The sequence below is a fragment of the Eurypyga helias genome, unplaced genomic scaffold (genome assembly GCF_000690775.1).
Source record: "Eurypyga helias isolate BGI_N326 unplaced genomic scaffold, ASM69077v1 scaffold9045, whole genome shotgun sequence".
Classification (NCBI taxonomy): Eukaryota; Metazoa; Chordata; class Aves; order Eurypygiformes; family Eurypygidae; genus Eurypyga; species Eurypyga helias.
The window spans coordinates 46,480-60,064 of NW_010253341.1; the positions used below are offsets into that span (position 1 = coordinate 46,480).

Sequence of the window (13,585 nt, forward strand, 5' to 3'; positions counted from 1 at the left end):
TCCTGTCACTTGCTAGCAAGTTTGGGATGTAAGGAAAGGTGGGAGCTTTAGAGACACTGGGAAGCTAGGATTTTAAATTATTTTTTCTGGGACAAGGTAACGGAAGACTCATTTTTCTCCTCTGTTTCTAGAGCCCTTCTTCAGGAAAAGACTTGTAAGAATATAAAGCTGCTCTTCAACCTCTGCCATCTCCAGCCCGTTAAAAGGTAAAACGCTTCCAGACCTCACACACACTGCCTGCCTCTGTGTGTGCGTGCGTGCATGCGCGCATTACTTTCTTTCACTACTATGACAGCACATGCTCCCCCAAAGCTATTCACAGCATTAGAAATACAACTCCTCCCTCCAGTGCCCTGCGTGTGTGCGCGTGGCTCGGGCTTTCTGCTTCGGCTCACTCCCTTCGGATCGCGGGGCTGACGGTCACGACTCTGCTCCACACCTCCGGGCTTCACGCGGAGGAGGAGGATCGGGGAAACACACACCAGGCACACCGCTGACCTACGGAGCCATCGCTAACTGACCCCCCTCGCAGCGGAATCGCACAGGGGAGGGTGGAAAGAGGGGGAGGAGGAGGAAAAAAAGAAAATCCAGAGAATTCTAGTCTTGCAAATGTAGTGAAACCAAGCGGTCGGAGTTCATTTGCTCTAGAGGAGCAGAGAAGAAAGAGGAGGTTGAATGAAAAAAGGCGAGAAAGGTCTGTAGCTGTTTTCTGATAGCAGCAGTCTTTTAGAGGTGAAATGATTCCTCCGAGCAGCACGGCTGAAGTCAGCGTGGAGAGTGTGGAGAGAGAGAATGAGGTGGAGAACACAGAGCAGCCCCCCTCTCCAGCATCAACTACCAGCCAGGAATCCAAGGTACTCAGAGAACGTGATTATTTTTATTTTTTTACTCTGTTTTGAAGAGAGATGTGTTGCCTTGATTTTCATTTGGAGCCCTGTGCCAGGACCATTCTCTAGAGTGCGACGAGCCACCTCTGATTGAGGTGCCTGCTGTGACACTGCTACTTCTGAATCCTCCCTGTCACCTGGGCAGCTCAGGAGTCTGAACTGGGAAAATACCTGCCTTTTTGAAATGTTTGGGCTTGGGGTTTTTGGCTTGTGTTTTCTCCTCCTTATTATACTAAGGGTCTGGGGGAGTCGTGGGGCTCAGGGCAGGGATCGATGCCAATAGATGTTGTTAGGTATTTTCACACCAAGCATCAAATCACTTAAAGGGTTTCGTTGGTGGTTGGATAGATTGATTTTTCCCACAGGTTCAGAGAAGAGAATTTTGCCTGGGGGCTTGGGGTGTTTCACCTGCCTCACCTTCTCTGGCAGACCCATCAGTGAACTTTCACTGTTTAACGAGCCAGCAATTGAAGCAGGGTGTGATAGTTTTGAACAAGAATCCTTATGTACACTGCCTAGAAAATTATTTCTTTTTCACAGCCTTTTATTTATTTATTTTTAAATGTGGCTCAATTAACCTTGCTGAAAACCAACTTCCAGCTCAAATGGTATAGCCTCTGAATTTTGGTTGTCCTGCATGTGAAAAGTTTTTTCTGCCTGCCAGTATGTTGCTTGGAAGATAGAGAGGTAAAGGGAGAAAAGCAGTAACCTCACATAATGAATGTTCTTTGCATCTTACCTGGATGATTTGCTTTTACTGGTCCTCTATTACTTACTTACAACTGATGTCCTGATAGCACTGGACTTTACATACAGATCTTCCTGTTAACTTTGTAGCGATGCTATGTGCTGTGTAAACATGTAGAAATAGGGAGGTCCTTGTCACTAGGAGCTTACATCTGGGTAGAGCCTTAGGAGGTGCTGTATGAGCAAAACAGCTACTTGACAGGGAAGGTTTGTGCTGGCCCGAGTTTAAAGGCAGTGTCTGCCTGCGTCTAATGTGGGAAGACTGCTACGTTATTCCACAGTTATAGCTAGGTTTCTGGAGAGCGAGTCAAAATTATCTGTCTGTGTGGGTAGAGTCCTGACGTGGGTTTTGGGATTTTTTTTTATTTTTTTCATTAGATGCTATACTCCAAGGAGGAGAGCTAAGGTATTTCCTATGCAAAACAGCCTCTTTAAAAGAAAAGATCTCTCCCAGCAGCAATAGCATACACTATTCACACTATTCTCTCTATATATTCAGCAGTACTGGGACACTGTCCCAGTATTACTGGATAATGGGAAATGAAAAGTAAATGAGTTATTGGTTTAACCCCACGCTCTAAAAGGATCTGCTTGATCGTACCTGAATCCCCATCCCTGAGAGCACTTCCCTGGAATTGCTGAATCGTAATTTGGCCAGTGGGGAGCTCAGTCCCCCAGTGAGGTCCCAAAAGTAACCGGAGCCTTTGCTGCACTGCCAGCACCAGCTCCTCATGCATGCCGGGCCGTGCACAGGGCCTGGTGGGCTGTGTGCTCCCTGTGCTCCCAGCTACCGTCCTCACTCAGTGCTGGGCAAGTGGTTATGGAGCTGGAGGTGCCACTCACATGGTCAGACACTTCATCACGATGGTTCTTGAGGGACCTTCCCCCTGGGTCACAGGGCGCTGTGCCCCATGCAAACTGACCGGCGTGAGTCCTAAATTGACATGTAGGGTTCTTTCCTGCCCTGTGTTCATCCTTGCTCTTGCAAGGGGTGACAGCAGGAATTAGATGCATCTGGCTAGAGAGCAAATAGACTACAAACTGGCTTATAATCAAACATTATCATCAGTATTTTCAGTCTTGAGAGCATTTGAAGCAATACCCTGGCATAGGCAAAAGCTATGACTGGCGCTTAATGCCATTACTTGCACACAGATATTTTTAGTAAACATGTAATCTGTGTGTTTACATTTTAGATCTGCAAATATGATCAGAAAGTATGCTGCATTGTCATTTCAGTAGATGAAGTCAAAACACTCCTGATCACAGGTGTAATGAGATAAGCTTTCTTTTTCTGGTCCTAGTAAACAGCGGGATGGAAAAATTTTCAATGATTTCATGAAGATGTTGTTTGTGTGTTTTGTTTTGGTTTTTTCCTAAGAGAATGGATGTACTTCAAAAGCTAAAGACTTTGACAAAGGCATAAGCCGGTGTGTGCCAAGGGCCTCTTTGCAAGCCTTTATCCCATGGTGTCCCTTGCTGAGGGAGCTGTCCTGTCACTCACAGAGGGCTGAGCTTTCTCCAGGTACTCTGTTGCAGAGGTTAACAAGTTCAAGTCTGCTGCAGTTACTGCAGAACAGTTTGTACAGTATCTAATTACCCCACAATGACTTGTTTCTGTGGCAAAACACTATTATGACTTCAAATACAGGAACAGAAACAACATGGATAATAGCAACCTTCAAAATGCATTTGAAAACATATCAGCAGAAAAGCAATTTTGAAAAACTAATGTAGAACTAATGTGGCAAGCTCGCTTCCAGTCCTGTGTAATCATCGACAACTGTGGCACGTGGTCCCCTGTAGTACCAAAGTCTAGAAAAAGCTTTTTATCCAGCACACTCCAGACTGTACTCAGAAGCTGACACAGAGGAGATGCTGCAATTCCTGGCTAACATGATTTTCAGAGGCAGAACTTTGGGCTACTACCAAGTAGCTGAAATGTGGAAGAATGACACTCACCCCTGACACAGGAAACAAACTCACTCATTAATACATGCTAAAGCCTCCCGCCACCTTTTCCTGTAGGTTAGGAGCATATTTACGGCTGAGCACATCTGGATGCTGATGGCTGAAAGATTAGACTCTCATGCATGTCCTCCTCATCACAAGCACCTTAACACCCGGACTTTAGCACAACTGCTCAGGATGAGGAAATTCAAATAAACTTTCAATTCACCACTTTTCCTGGGCCCTAAGAGCAAACCCATTTACATGTTCTAAGTACATGTTTGCCTTTATAACACAGAATATATATTGCTATATAACATGACTGTGCCTTTTGGATTATGTATCATCAAGTGCTTTACACATAGTACCTCCAGTGTACTGTCTCATTAATATAACTTCAGATAGCTGTCTGAAGGGTAACAAATACGTTGTGAACCATCCTGTAGCACTACATATACTGCTACTGTGCTAAAAAACCTAGAACTTAGTTAAGAATGTTGCAAAACTAATAATTAAATTATTAAATTAATATATTTGCTCTTGAAAACATGTACTTCACACCTAAGTATGACTTGAGCAGATACTTGATGAGGAGAATAACTTTATGATGGTACCATACAAATACATGTAATTGTTAATTTTATTACAGACATATGTTTGTAGTTATGGCTCCCACCTGTTTGAGTCCTTCACATCTGGCCTCCAAGTAGACAAATTTACAGTTTGCCAAAGACTCTTGTAGATTTACAACTCTGTGAGGGAGGAAGTCATTAGCTAATGAATCCTAAGGGAAAATATCCTCTTGGTGGTAGCAATTAAAGACACATTGCACACTTGTACAAGCACTAACTTAGCAATATAAGCAGAAATCTAGTGGCAGCAATCAGAGATAATATTTCTGATGCCTCTTGTGTAACAATACCTTGGAATTTAGTAAAGAAAATTAAAATTTGAAGGAATGTGTGTCTCGATAAAGGTTTCCTACACCTGGCAATATTTCTTTATGTTTTGACATAGTTGGAAGATAACTCTGCTAGCTTTATCCTTCTTATATTTAACTGGCATTTCTATATGAAAAAGAAAGAGCCCATCTTCTGATTTCTTTATGCGTGAGTCAATAATGTATTCAAAATATATTATTCCTGTATTGTGGATAATGGCTGAGGGTATTCATAGGAAATACAGTATATTTTAGAAAAATTCCCTTACTATTTTCAAGTTTCCGGAGGGGCCTGAGCATCTATGATGTTTGAGCCAGCACCAGCAAGGTTGGTCAGCACTGCTGATCTTCAGGCTATTAGTGTTTCATTTAATGTTAAACATCTTCCAGGCTCTCTCATACACCCCAGAAGGTGTATTGAGCCTTGCCCCTGCCATTGCAGGCAATCTGTCATGTAAAAGTTACTTATTTGTAGATATCAGTGGATATTTGTGAAGAACAAATTTTTTTTTGTCCCAGAGCTTTGCCCATTCACATTTTTTTTTTCATAAAGTCCAGCTATAATTGTGATGTACTGCAGCCATGCATTTTTGGTGTCATAGCTGCAAAATTTTCCTCTGAACCACAAATTCATGGGCCTAACAAATTGCTTACAATCAGGTCAATTAGGTAAGTTGAACAGCTGAAAAATGAAAAATTAAAAAAGAGAGAAATTAGACCTCCAAATAAATATGCCATCTGTACTGTGTATTTTGCAAAACAAGTGAGTCTGTTTCAGTCTCACTGCACAGTGACTAGTGTTCAGGGAAATGCAGACCATTACCTTCAAATTCAGGTATGGCAATACAGGAGATGGAGCACAATTGTTCAAACACTAACAAACCTGATGTGTAGTACATAAAATGGAAGTTACTGAAAAGTAGAAAGCCAATAAAAGGATAAAGCATTGAAGTTCAAAATGTCAATTTCATTTGTGTATATCCCCACATCAGTCAAGAAGGTTGAGTTTAACTTTCCCCTGTCCTGTTGGTCCAATAGAGCGATATTGCTTACATGAGGTTTCAAAACCAGGTGTTAATGTTAGATACTGAACTAAAATCAACAGCTTGAAACTCTTTGGATTTTAATACGATTGCATGGGATTTAAATCATGAAGGATTTGTGCTATGTTGTTAAGGAAAGATCTTCCCCACTTAAAGAGTTAATACTTTATGAGGCTCCATAGATGGTTACTCATCAATTAATATTTTAAAAGGGCAGGGAGTATGGTGTACAGTTAGTGTTTCACCCTCCACACCAGTGATAAATACCCAGTATGTAAAGCACTGCTGTAGTCTTCAAAGGAATACCAGGCAGCTTTAAAAAAATCCTGTGAAAGGAGAAGCAAAAACGGTTCTCCTTAATCTTGCCTCTATGCCTCTGTGTAAAATGGTGAGTACATACTGTGAAGGTAAGACTAACGGAAAGAAAGGAGCTTAAGTGTTTTTATCTGTTTTGATGAAGTGTTAGAACAAATTATGTACAAGAAGATTTCATTAAGAGCAGGAAAGTAATACTCTACCCTGTCAATAATTCCTTGAGCAGTCTTGTTCTTGTATTTACATTTATTTTGACTTTTCTCTCTTTCTTACTCTTTTTCTGGTTAAAAGACTCTGCTATTGTTTTCTCTTTGATATATATGTCAAATCAGTTCCTAGACACACTGAGATATCGAAGGCAAAATAGAAATGTGATCAGTTAATTTCCTTCTATCCACACTTTCTGCTTTGCCAAAATGAAGAAAATGTCTATTACCTTTCAACAACTAAAGATGACTTGACTGAAATCTAGTTTGGTAAAAAAATCAATCGACTAAAAAGTACAAATTTTCACTGAAACAAAACAATCTGTTTTCAGAACTATAAGACTGTCCAGTCCTACCATCTCATTTTCTTATGTTATATTCTTTTTCATAAACTAATCTTGATGAATTCAGGATTTACGACTACTTTTAAAAAGACTCTTCCAACACCAGTATGCTCTAATGGCTAAGGGATGCCCTCTGTCCTTCACGCCCTTCTAATTCCAGTATAAGTTTATTTCTGACCAGTTTGTGTGTCATTATAATTTTAATAATGTTGCTTTAGCTTAAACGTCTCCCTTTCTTGGTGCAGGTTTCCATCATTTAAGAATAAACTTCTGTATCTCTTCCCAGTCTTTTATTTTCTATATTAAACAAGCCAGGATGACAGAAGATAAACTCTCCATTCTTCATCTCATTCTAGTCGCAGATCCATGCACCTGTTTTAGTTTTGAATAATCTTTCTTGAAAAAGGGTGACTCTCTGCATAGTATTCTGCATGAGATCTTGTACAGTATCACGAATGCTTCCTTAACTTTCCCAGACACTATGCTTCTCCTGTTTTTGTCTCCTAGTCACCCTTTGGTCGACAAGAGGTTGCCATTCTATTTCTCTGTAATTTCCAGTGGATCCAGGGTAGAATTTTCCATGTTCACCTAGGGTGGTTTGGGTCAGGTCTCAGGTGTACAAGCTTGCATTTCTACAGCTGAACTTTGTCACATTTCCATGACTCTAACCCTTGAGCCCCAGGCCTCTTCAGTTATGACAATACCTCCAACTTCATTCAGAGGGAAATGGCCTTATAACATGCCTAATCTTTGCATTAAATTTAGTAATAGAAATACAGATTGACCCTAAGACTAGGCCAGTGTTGTTCTTTGAAGAATTCTGCTAACGTACTTCCTTCAACCTGCTACTTCTCCTTCCAACAGTAACCATCTCCCATTGCACTTCCCTTAACATTTCTTCACTGCTTCCCTTCTTTTCAATCTTGGCTAATGGATTCCCTTTTGGTAGCATACTCAATAATTACAATGAAATTCAAGTAGACAGAATTTACCTTTGACCTAAAACATTTTCTTTCTCTAGAAAATTGTTCATCTTATTCAAGATACGTTTTTTGTCAAGCACAATTGATGTCAGATCTACAAATCTGTATTTGCTGGGGTCACTTTTCCTCCTTCTTGAAACAGACTTCTATTTTACTTTGTACCATTTCTGGCTTTATAGAACTTGTTAAGAAAACTTGTTCATAGACTTCCAAAGTAAAATTTTGTAAAGGAGATTAACTGGTTACTTTTCTCCCTTTCACCTCATCACACACATTGAACCGCTTCTTTAATGTCATACCATCTATTTCTGCAACCTCTTTCCTATTATTTTGCCCCAGGATCATTGTTCTGGGAAGAAAGTAAGATGAAGTGTTTGCTGAAGTTCTGAGCCAGCCTTTTATTCCATCCTTACTGCACCACAGCCTGTTTCTTCTTTTTCTTTCTCTAGCCTGAATCAATCCATTATTTCCTTAAATACTTTTTGCAAGGACTCGATCAGCTTTTCTTGACAATTAACATGTGTAGACCTAAGGAACTCTGCTTGAAAGCTCCCGCTTTGTTTGCACACCAGTTTTTTCTTCTCTTTTTCTTTCTCTTGTTCCCCTCCCAACATTCTTTGTGGAGGCTTATTCCAAATATCCTTTTTGAGGTAACTATTTTCATGCAGTTTGCCAGGAGCACATATTCGCAAAATCTTTTTATTTCCTTAGTTTCGTATTCCAGGTAGTATTAACAGATTTGCTTTGAAGAAATTCTATGCCTCTTACACATCCAAGTATCTGACCATTTCTGATCAGTTGTCTTTATCAGTGAAGCATGTATCTACCTAATACCTCAAGGCTAGCAAATGCCAGGGCTGACCCATGGCCGTCTGGGTACATCAGCACTCAGTACTTGCTGAGAGCCAGCACTTGTTAGCAGATGCAGTGACCTGCTTGCACAGCCGTGCTGCTTTCCAGACCACTGCTAAGACCTTTATACCTTCAGTCCGACACTAGTTTGGGTCCTTCTGTGTCATACTCCAAAGTGTGGTGGGGTCTCAAGTATATCCCTAGGGAGCTGAAAGTGCTGAAGGTTTGGAATTTCTTCAGGGGAATGCAGCACATCAAAGGCTATCCTCCTGAAATCCAAAACATGGCTGAGAGGTTCATTTTTCCCTTACATTTTAATTTAAATGGAAGTAAATCATAATCACTTGATAAAAAGTACAATTCCTTGTATGATGCCATTTCTCCTACTGCCTACCTGAGCCATTGCTGTATACTCTTGATAGGTAGAAGATTGCATATTTGACAAATTTGTGTTCATGTTTGTCAGGCAGAGAACTAATCTTTCACATGTGAGCACGAGTTAAATATCCTTAACACGGTATTCGGTCCTGCACAACTTCTAGTTGCATACGCAAATGGTCATTCGACGTTAAATGAGCACTGCCTTTTGCAGGCAACTGAATGTCTGTATTCTAGCTGAAGTGTAAACAAACTTTGCATGTTCATTAGCAAAGAGGACCGGCTGTGAAAATGAGAAAACTGTGTGTGAATGTCTGAAATAACTTGACCTTGTTTTCCTTTGACATATGCCTCTGTTTGAGGAATCTCCCTTGATTCTGTAGAGCAGCTGGTACAATACATGCTTCTTATCAGGGAATTCAACTCGGGAATCCTACAAAGCATATTTACAATGGATACCTCACAAGCAGGCTTCTTGTGTCTTTGACATCAGCAGTCAAATATGACATTTCCTTGCATCTTCTTACTTATTTAAAAAAATGAGTCTCACGTCTGCAGTCTCGCATAAATGTGCTAGATGCTCACAGTTTTCCCATTGACAGGTCAGCATTTCTTAGCTCACCTGCTTTTAACTGATGAGTGTAGTTTTCTGAGCACTGTCAGATGGAAGTGTTGCAGTTTAGGGATGGCATTGGTGAAACTTAAAAATACCATAGCATGAATAGTTGTGAGAAAGGTGTTTCCCCATCACAGGAGGCTGCAAGTTCAATAGGGAATTGCAGACAGAGTACTTTAGGCAAATAACGGTGAGAACCTGAATACTTTTCTGTAGACATAATATGGTCCATTTCTGAATGCCAGTTAAAAGCTTTATTAAAATGCCACACATGCACTGCTTTATTAATAAAGATCATTTTAGCAGTCTAGTGTTCTGAATAGAAAAGCCAAATGCAACTGACCTATAGTAACTGATGATTAGGTTTAATTCAGAAAGGAGCAAAATACTATAAACTTGTATTCAAAAAGCTAATAAAGTCAGCATTTATATTTTTTTCTTTTTTTTTTACCTTAGTCATCAGAGTAAGACAAAGAAATGTGTGCTACGGAGGTACAGCTCAGGTGAGAGAGCAATGTCAGCCTGAGGGGTTGTGTTAGCAAATACTGTTGAATATGATTTTAGAGACAGACTTGCATCTCTACTACCCCAATGTTTAACTTCATTTGTTTTTTACAAAAATTGCTCATGCATAGTGAAGGGACACATCAGCTTTTGTTGTCCAAAAGTCAGATTTCTGGCATAATGCATAGAAGTCACCTTCTCAAACATCACATATATAGGTGTGCTATTCATTATTGATTTGCCAGAATTTTCTATGCCAGCTTAAATGCTGTGTTGGCAATTCTCAAAACCAAAATGTCTTGGGATAGAACCGAGAGGCTGAAAACTTTGACCCAGCCTCACCAGTCTTTTTGTAGACACAGGGTGAGAAATGGCCTTGAACCAGGCCTTTCTGTCCTCACAATTATACGAAATATAACAGGCAAAATTCAACATGGTAAACTTGGCCACTGACTTCTGTGCAGTTACATTGAGGATCCAGCTGTTAAGATGTTCGGGTCTCTATGTGTTTTCAAAAGTCACCTACTGTTAAGTTATCAACCAGTCAATCAACTCGAGGATCCATCATATACAATTTTTGTTGTACTTCTTAGTGTACTTATTTATATTATTTATAAGTGCATGTAGCTCATTTCTCACATTCACACATCCTCTATTAACTCAAATTATCCAATTAAAGAATTATTTACAAATAAACATAAGGTGACTTATAATGATTCAGCAGACATTTCTGGTAACAAACATTGCAGTGAAATGTGTGCTTCTTGAGTGCCTTTTTTTTTTTCCTCCTTTTTTTAATGTCAAAGCTTCTGCCTTTGAGGAAATGTTCGGTTTTCTTGATTGTTTACACTTTTGTCGGGAAGATTTCCCTAGGTTCATATTAAATTTCTAGTCAAAAGAGAAGAAAAATGCATGCTAGGTTAAATTGTACAACCTCACCTGTAATTAGAGACCAACTTCAGGCAGTTAAGTTAGTAGTTTAATCTACCTATATAATAAATGGAACACAGACCAAATTTGTTTTATCAGAAGTGATTTAGAGGAAAAGCATGCCTTATGTGCTCTAAATTAGCCTCTCTGAGGGAAAATCTTTTTCCACTGGCCAGAGTAAGCAGCTACAGCTGAGTTAAAAGCTTGAAGTTAAGTAGGGTGAACACCACTGTGAATCTGTCAGAGGGAGGTCTTGAACCTTGCCTACAGAAACCGGTCAGTCGTCTGTTCCCTGGGCAGGTCAGTCTGTCTGACTTTCCCCTCTGCTCCCCACAATGCTGTCAAAGACGTTTTGAAAGGATGCAGTTGTTTTTCATGTCAACGTGGAACAAAATCATTCAGACTTTGAAAATTTTTGCTAAGTGGAACTGCTGTTTTGCGGCCAGCCCTATAATGGAAAGTTATGCACCTATGACAAAAAGAGAGAAAAATGTGAGTCTATCCAGGCTTCCAAATGTGAAGTGCTGCTATTAAACTGTAGCCACAAGATGAATCATGTACCAGTTTCATGAAGTATGGGCACACAGGAGTCTTTGGCGGGTTCACAGCAGTTAGATCTATCTCCTGTAGTCAGTTGTAATGACAAATGGACTTCATCCTCCTGGCTGTCATGGAGCCAGGCGAACAGTTAACTTCTGTGCTAGCTCACCCACTCACTCTGCCTTTCAGTGTCTTTCTCTTTCTTTCCTCTCTGTTTCCGTTCTTACCCAACTGCCTTAACCCAGGACCAGGCTGTCTGATACAATGAGCCAATGCAAGGTCTGTCTCTACAGGCAAAACTTCCAGATTTCCAAGCTTAGCCAAGTTTAAAGATTCCTGTTAAGAAAAAGGATGTTGGTTCTTCTGTTAGGGGGAGGGGCCTTTTATAAACACTGTGTGGATGCTGGCACTCAGGCCCTAAATACACTTGGAAAAAAGCAAACCTCTGCACTCTCCCTTTTTCCTGTACCGAAGCCGCGCTTACTTTATTCACAAAGTGCCTTAAGTTGCATTTTAGGTTACTTACGTTGTCTGGTATTACGTGGTCTGTTCCTGGTGTGTGGATGCTTATTTATCTCTCGATGTAACCTCATGTTTTCTTTAAATGCATATGCAGGAAACTATACACAAGGTTAAAACCTAGGCAATGCCGTAATAGAAAACATTCCTTATGAAGAAGAAATGAAATCATCTTCTTAGTCTCTCCTGTCTTTAGTGTCTCCCTTTCTGGGTAAGTAATGGAAGACCAATGCAACTCAGGGGATCCCTCTTCTATTGCATAGCCAGTGGGGAACTTTTGAGCTCCTGCCTCCCCAGCTACTTAGGATCCCACTGACTTCCCTGGATGACAATTCTGCACTTTGGCAGCACTGGCTTTCTTAGCAGTTCCTGCCTGGTATCCAAGAAAATTGCTGTGGACAAATGATTCCTTAGACATTATCAATGCTGAAATGAATGCCAGCAGCTATAATAGACATACCTGAATCCTGCTGTAATGTAGATAAATAAAAAAGCATTTCACAAAGGTTCAAAAAATGACAGCCAAGCCTTAAAACAAAAATCTTAACAGTGTGATTTGCCTCTGAAGAGAATTCAGCAATGACTAAATGCTGGCCCTAAGAAGTAGCTACTCCGTCTGGTTAAAAAAAGGCCGACCTAAACAAGATGAGAGAGCTAACCTGGGGTTTTTTTGGCACTGTAGGGAACAGACTGCAATAAACACAATATTCCTGAAGTAGCAATAGAAACAATGTCATCTGGTCTTTACTACCAGCTGTTGAGTTCCGGGGCGGGGGGGGGAAATCTCCTTTCCATGAGTTATTATCCCTCCAGTACAGTCGTACTTGTAGACATTACTGCTTATTAAAAAAACAACCAAACAAACAAACAAAAACCAACACCAAAAAAAACTGTCAGGAGAAAATGGATATAAATCTCAGAAGTTAGCACTGTGCTTGCTCTTTAGTTCAGCAGTGGTCAGTAGCTCCGATTTCTGCTGTAATATGTCACACTCCCCATAGGTTAGTGTGACTCTGACGATACCAAAAATTGCACATATTCTGACTAGACAAAATGAGGCACTTTGTGGAAATTCCTGCTCTTACAAAGGATTCATATTCTTTTAAACACTCTTTGTCCTAACTTGACTTTCCTTTCCCCTTCTTCTATTCCCCTGCCCTAATCCCTCATGCAACCCCCAGCAATATGTTGTTCCTGTTGAAGTCACTGATATTATTTTTGTCAGACAAGGCTTCACAGTTTTACTGGTCTGAGATGCCTCACTTTCCTATCAAATAAGTAACTCTTATTAAATCTGTTGGCATCTTATGTTAATACCAACAGCTCTTTTCTCTCTTAACACAAAAATTATGAAGTTTGGGTATGCTTCATTTATTAGGTGACCGTAATCTAGTGATAGTGTTACAAGCCTTTTTCTTTTTTTTATTATTAGCTGTTTTCATGAAGGCTTTCATTAGCAACAGTTTAACTTTAGAGGATTCTGAGGAACTTAAAAAAATCTCTTTTAACATGCAGAAAAAAAAATCGTAGTTCTTTGGAAAGTTCTAGTCTTAGATTCTCTACCTTTCCCTTTGTGGTATTCTGTACGTAACTACCTTTTTACATGAAACTAGCTGTATTGGTATAAAAACACATTTTGCAGTTCAGACAGTCATTTTAATCTTGAAACTTTGATAGAGGTAATTTTAGGAGGAAAGTTGTGCAGCTTGCGAGGATAAAAATAAAATGTTTTTGTTTTGCAGGGTTGATCTTGAAACAAAGGGTTGATCTTGAAACAATAGATGGCTAAAGAGGTTCAGCTGCTTGGAGGTTTAGGGAAAAAAAAAAAGAA

At 40.0% G+C, this 13,585-nt stretch overlaps 1 protein-coding gene across 1 annotated transcript in view; it reads left to right on the top strand.

The window, feature by feature from the left end:
- Positions 1-737: 737 nt before the first annotated feature.
- STAC (SH3 and cysteine rich domain) overlaps positions 738-13,585 on the top strand; it is a gene marked incomplete at its 3' end in the record, with an annotated part of 53,198 nt that continues 40,350 nt past the window's right edge. The window contains exon 1 of the mRNA XM_010152629.1: positions 738-854. Coding sequence (XP_010150931.1) covers positions 738-854 — 117 coding nt within the window. The remainder of the gene's footprint in view (positions 855-13,585) is intronic.